General features: G+C 30.2%; 1 protein-coding gene across 1 annotated transcript; it reads right to left on the bottom strand.

Annotated features, from left to right (window-relative positions):
* Positions 1 to 1,813: 1,813 nt before the first annotated feature.
* Positions 1,814 to 6,211, bottom strand: LOC111405492. The gene is made up of 9 exons (XM_023034403.1): positions 6,139 to 6,211; positions 4,720 to 4,899; positions 3,796 to 4,101; positions 3,629 to 3,714; positions 3,189 to 3,377; positions 3,057 to 3,136; positions 2,164 to 2,336; positions 1,904 to 1,958; positions 1,814 to 1,823 (listed from the first exon to the last, which is right to left on the bottom strand). The coding sequence occupies exons 1-9, from the start codon at positions 6,209 to 6,211 to the stop codon at positions 1,814 to 1,816; spliced, it is 1,152 nt and encodes a 383-aa protein (XP_022890171.1).
* Positions 6,212 to 6,575: the final 364 nt, after the last annotated feature.

Consider the following 6,575-nt stretch of genomic DNA (forward strand, 5'->3'; position numbering starts at 1 on the left):
CTCTTCTGTATCCTTTTGAGTTAGTGTTAAACTCGTGCTTTCCCCTTTTTGTTCTGATCACTGTTATCATCCTTCTTCTAAGTAAATATGAGACTATCATTAACAATATATCCTGGTTTATCACACCTAAAGTAGGCATTCTTCTCATACAAGTATTCACCATGATGAGGTTTAACACACTCAGGGCACGATACTACTACAACACTAGATCCAATATTTGCTTTATTATTTTGATATTTTCTAGACCATTTCACTTCCTTTTTCCAATTTACCATTTATGCCGCTGGCTGTACAATTGACTGTATTGCTCTGCATTAGCTTTCTGATACCAAATAATGTGAGCTCGTTCTAGCATCTCACGGTATGATGTAAAATGATGTAACATAAGAATCATGCTTAGGTCTAGGTTTAACCCTTGCTCGAACCTTCAAGTCTTCCTAATTTCTGTGTCAACCAAGTATAGAATATACCTTGAAAGTTGGTTGAACTTTCGCTCGTAATCAACCAGGGACATACTGTTCTACTTTTGCTGAAGGAATTTGCTCTGTCTGAAATCTCTTAGAGATTGAGGAAAATACTTGTTCATCACTTTCTCCTTGAATTGTTCCCATGTTAACACCAATTGCTGCTCCGGGGTCCTAATTCGGGACATGGAATTCCACCAGTGACTTGCATCATCGATAAACATAAACTCCACACACTGGACAAGTCCGTAGCATCTACCAATTTCACCAGATCCCCCTTCCCTTTGTTTTGAGATTAGGATTTGTTTTGGGCCTCAGTGTAGTCTACGAGTCAAAAAATTCATTCTAACTTACAAAATCATTCCTCAACTACTAGTAGACCAGATGCTCCATCGAAGGTAAGGATTTAAGCTTTCAAAATAGCTCAACTACCGAGGAATGGCCGGGAGAGTAATAGGGGCTGGTGGTGTGGATGGAGCTTGAGTTTGATTCAGCTTGCCGCGATCTTGAACCACTTGCAGGAGATCCATTATCAAATTGTTCTCGTTTGCTTGAGATGTTTTCCTTGAAATAAAAAATAGTATCTTTTATTAAATTTGTATACCAATATCAGAATACTTAGAATCAAAGGGCAAATTGAAATAATTCATGACTTGATCACATGACTGATTTTTTACCACTTCTTGATATAGAAAAAAGTATTCGAAAAATTTTATTATTATTATTTTTTTTGTAAAATAAACGAGAAATCTCTATAAAATCTACTCGTTTCACTCTTGGTCTTCTTCTAAATCCTCCTCTAGATCTTCTTCTTTATCTTCATTTGCATTTGCCATAATTGGTTGTGCAACTTCATCATCTAAAGTCATTAGTCAGTTCAGATCCTGAGTGGGAGATAACATTACTAATCATAGTCTTCCAATTATGGATATAAACGTTGCAAAAATTCTCAGAGTCAAGTTCTTTAGGTTTACTTTCCGAAATTTGAGATAGCATATTTTTTTATATAAGCTTCCCGATACATTTTTCACAAGGTGTAAAAGTTTCTAGTAGATGACCTATAGCCTGTCGATTATTAATTTTGTAACTTGCATTCTTTGCTTTTAGCCAATATTGGTATACGCTTCGTATGTGGTTGTCAAGTGCTAAAGATTCTCTACCTCAAAATCAAGGTAAAATTGAATATCTATTGCTTGTTGAGTAACATGATTCCTTCTCATAGCGTTTTATCTTCTCCTAACCATCTATCACTCACAACCTTAATTTTTAACCTAATACATGTCTTTTATAAAACACTTTTTTTTTTAATTTACATTTATTTTTGTATATAAAATATACATAATGAAAATTTAGAATGTACTATAACATGAAAAAAATAACAGTAGAATCATAACATTTTTCAAAATAAGAATTTTTTAACTTTCTTTAGTTAAACATACCTGAGTTGTTGGATGAGATCGTCTGATGGATGCGAGATGCCATGGAGTGACTTGCCTACTTTGTACTAGAGGTCAAATACTCAAATGTTCAAAATTGAAGAAAGGATGATTTTATTGAGCATATAAAAATTTGATATTAAAATATTAAAAGTAGGAATTTGAAACACTAGATTGAAAATTGAAAACCTTAAAGAAAATTTAAGAATACAAGTTTTTTCTCAAACTTTCTTGAAGTTGTTTTATCTCCTGCTAAAACATACTTGAGGAGATCTTAATCTTTGATATGCTTTTATACTTGAATTTTTGAGCTCTGGACTTGAACATTTCTTCAATTTGTTGAAGGAATCTTGGAGGACAATAATGTTTGTCGACTTTTGTGTTCCACTTTGATTTGTCTTCTACTTTTTGAAAATCTTTTGTATCTTTATTTCTCCTGTTGCCTTTACTTTATTGAAATAGCTTTAATAAATTAATTCGTTCAAATAATCATTTTGTATTCTTTGGATTTTTATTTTCTTGATCAATTAATTCATCAATATCAGTTCCATAACACATGTCTTCATTGCTATATGCATGGTCTGATATTGAGTCTGATTGAGAAGAGGAATCTTTTGATCTTTTTGAAGCCGTTTCAGCCAAAGATGCAATTTTTTTCAGAAATTATTGCTAACTCTTCTAGCTTTTTGCACTGATTAAACATAGCCATCAATCTTTATTTTGTTGTGAGAAAATTGGCATTTTTCTCCAAATCACTCTTTGAAATTTTTGGAATACCAATATTTCTTTGTTCTTCTTTGTTCTTTAATCCATAAATTTAATGCTTTTGGACAACAATTACTTTCATGATAATTTTAAATCATCTTGAAATTTTAAAATACACAGTACTATACATAAAATCTCTTTTTTGATAGTGGAATAATTCTTCTGAGGGTCGGTCAACACTCCACTGTAGGGGTGTCAACGAGTTGAGCCGAAACTCGAGGCTCGAGCACGACTCGACCTTTTTTAAGTCGAGCTTTTTTAGGCCTGAGTTCAGCCAAGCAAAACCTTAGTCAAAAAATTGAAGCTCGACTCCGGTCAATTTTTTTTCCTATTTTTTTCTTCATGGGTTGCCTAACAAAGGTAGCTAGCAAGGTAGTGGCCTGTCAACTACCTTTTAAAAGCAGCAGGCTGCTGCTGCTCTTTTTTTAAGCTAGCTCGAGGTTGGCCAAATATCCCAAGATGGGGCTCGGCCTGAGCCGATCCATAGGCAGTCCGAGTCGACGAGTCAATTTGCCATCCCTACCCCATTGTAATACCTAACAAACTGTTTTTGATTTGACTCTTTTGGATTCTGCTTTAACATTCCATCATATCCTATGTCTGATGCATCTTTCTCAACAATAATAGAGGCAAGAGGGTCAATGATTAAAATGCAAGGAATATTTTTTATGGCTTGCTTTACTTTTTGTACAACTATTGTATGCTTGTGACTCTATGGGTTAGGATTTTTCTATAGCCTTATGAAAAAAGGGGAATAGATTTGACGTACACTTTTGACAAAATCAGCAACATAATTGACACAACCTAAAAAAGCTGCAAATTTATTTTATCTAGAATTCCATTTGAAAATTTATCAACAAATTCTAGACTTCTTTGAATTGGAGTAATGGTTCCTATATGAATGTTATGTCCTAGAAGCCTAATTTTTGTTTGACAAAGAATAATTTTCTTAGCAGAAACTACTAAACCATTATTCTTAACTACATGAATGAATACATTTAAATGTTTAAAATGCTGTTCTATGCTTTCAGAAAATATGAGAACATAATCTATATAAACAATAATAAAATTTCAGAAGTAATTGAAAATATCATTCATGATTTCTTGAAATTCTGAAGGAGCATTGAGACCAAATGACATAAAATTCCATTCATACTTCTCAAAGGGAATATTGAAAGTAGTTTTGTATTTGTCTTCTTCTTTAATTTGAATTTGCCAGAAGCCTGACTTCATATCAAATTTTGAGAAGATAGCAGCTTTGTAAAGTCTAATCAATAGATCTTTTATTTGAGGTAATGAATATCTAATCCATTGAAGAACTTTATTGAGAGGTTTATAATTGATAACGAAACGTGGAACACCTCGTTCAATTTTAGTAGAATTATTGATATAGAAAGAAAAGCAACTCCAAAGAGATTTGCTCGGCCGGATTAGATCTTTATCAAGTCAATCTTTAATTTCCTTGATACAATGATCTAATAATTCTTTGCTCATTTGAGTAGGACGAGATTTCATACGAATATTTGATTCATAAAAATCAGAATTGTAAAGAAGAGAAACCACATGTTTCTTTCTATCCTAAAAAGCATTTGGAATAGTAGACCAAATTTCTTTTTCAATTTCTTTTTGAAAACTTGAAATTTTTTCTTTAATTGAAGGATTTTGTAATTGTTCTTCAATTCTTTTAAATTTAATTTTTTAAATGAAATCTAATATGATTCTTTTTAAAATTTGTGTTCTTTTAAGGCATTTTATATCCTTATAAGAAGGAGGATTTGTAAATTTAATACAAATTTCTTGACAAAAAATATTTGTAGTCAAACTTTTTGAATTGACTTGAAAAGGATAAATTTAAACAATAAAACTAGTACCAAGAATTATTTCTTGATCTAAATCTTTTACAAGATAAAAAATATTTTTAAATTAAATATTTGAATTACAAACATTGACTTTTGAAATTTTATATTTAATATTGAGTTTTTTACCATTAGCACCATAAAGACGTTCAATAGTTTTTTCCAAATATTTTGTAGGGATTAATCATGCTCGGATACAATTTTGATTAGCACCAGAATCAATAAGGACGCTAGAAGTAAATTTGAATTCTTTGTTGACAACAATAGTTATATTGTAGTACCATTTTTGAAGTTGTATTCGATTAATTACATTAATCTTTTCTTCTTCAGATTGAGGATTTGAATTTTCATGAAGAATATAATCTTCATCAAAGGAATCTGAAGAGGAAGAAACTTTAGATTTTTGTTTCAAATGTTGAGTTTTGAGAAGTGAAACTTCTATACGAACATCTTTTAATTAATCTTCAAGATTGGGAATTTGGGATTTCGTAAGATTAATTTCTGATTTTAGATTAGAGCAGGAGGATTATGAAGTTTCATTTTGAAAGCGATTCATAACATTTTGCATATTGAAAGGCTTAAAAATAGTATTTTGAAGTTGAAGGTAAAAGAGTACTGAACTTATTTTTGAGCCGTGGATCATCAATTTGATCTACATTCTCTTTAATAAGTCCTTCTTGTTTAGTAAGAATATTTATAGTTTTACAATTACAAAATTCTTTACTTTGATTGGAAGAAGAAGAATTTAAGGTCGTATCAACATCAGAATCTTCTTGATGTTGATAAACCTATTCTAAATTAGAAATTGATTCGTCATCAGACTAGAACTGAAATTAATAAGATTGAGAAGTTCAATTTTAATATCTTCATCAATTTGAAGATTATTAATTTTTCCTTTCAAAGGACACTTGTTAGAATAATGTCTTGGCTTTTTATACTTCCAACAAGTAATATTAGATGTCTTTTTTGAAAATTGTCGTTTTTTGAAATTTTTTCCTAGAAGGATATTTTGAAAATTCTATTCTTTTGAATAAAATTTTCGTTTAGAAGAAAAATTCTTTATTTTTATTTTTGAAGGACAAACAATTTTCTCAAATCTATATTGTTCACAAAAAGATCCAAGTTATTTACGACTACCAAGTCTTTCTGAGTTCAATTTGACTTTGATCTTGAGTTCATTACAGAGAGCTAATCCTTATCTATTAATAAAATAGATTAATTCTCTATGACTAAGATTATCATGAGGAATAATATTATTATTATTATCTCTTCCTATTGAATTTTTGACTCTTTCTGAAAAAAGTTTTGGAAGTTAAGATAGATATCTTTCTTTCCAATAAGATTGATTATAATCATTTTGTAAAAAGACACGTGTTAACAAATCTTTATACCAACGAAAATCTTGTAAAGGAGAACAATTTAGATTAATCAAAACATCATATACTTTTTCTAAAATATTTGTAGGAATTCCAATAAAATATTTGATTATACTGTAAATGAGAATTAGTAAAACTATCGTTTGTACCATCGTCTTCTATAGCATTAGCAATAATATTTTTATTGTTTTCATTTAAATATTTGAATGAACTACCAATTATTTAATTGGCCAAAAAAAACCTTGAGTAATATTATTGGTATCTTGAATAGGAGTATCTCCTTCATGAATATAAGCTCTATAACAAGCACCCATTTGTTCTTGGAATTGCATAATTTGATATTCAAATAAACCATCTAAATTCCAAACAGTAATTCGTTTCCATAAAAAGTTGTGGGTTTTTGATTTTTTTCTTCAAAAAATAAACCTAGAGTAGTATGTTGAGGATCATAAGCTAGAATTTTTGAATTTTGTCCTCATAATTTATTGATATGAGAATTTCATTGTCGATAAATTGAGATTCAATTTAATCAATAGTATTGATGTTGTTTGAAGTAGAGGAAGAAGATAATTTTGATAACTGAGTTGCTAGTTCTTTCAGAACATTAAGCTCAGTTTCAAGATTTTTTGGAGTAGCCTCATGTAACTTTATTAAGGCTGGTTCCGTGATTTGTTTAGA

This window comes from Olea europaea, chromosome 1, assembly GCF_002742605.1.
Source record: "Olea europaea var. sylvestris chromosome 1, O_europaea_v1, whole genome shotgun sequence".
NCBI classification, from domain to species: Eukaryota; Viridiplantae; Streptophyta; class Magnoliopsida; order Lamiales; family Oleaceae; genus Olea; species Olea europaea.

What these genes read in the sequence shown, in the direction of transcription:
- LOC111405492 (XM_023034403.1), bottom strand. Translation starts at nt 6,211, where the DNA reads ATGGGTGCTTGTTATAGAGCTTATATTCATGAAGGAGATACTCCTATT. An exon ending in TACCAATAATATTACTCAAG is followed by an intron (nt 4,900 to 6,138) that starts GTTTTTTTTGGC and finishes CTTCCTCTTCAG; the next exon opens with ATTCCTTTGATGAAGATTAT. An exon ending in TTGTTAGGTATTACAATGGG is followed by an intron (nt 3,137 to 3,188) that starts GTAGGGATGGCA and finishes GGATCGGCTCAG; the next exon opens with GCCGAGCCCCATCTTGGGAT.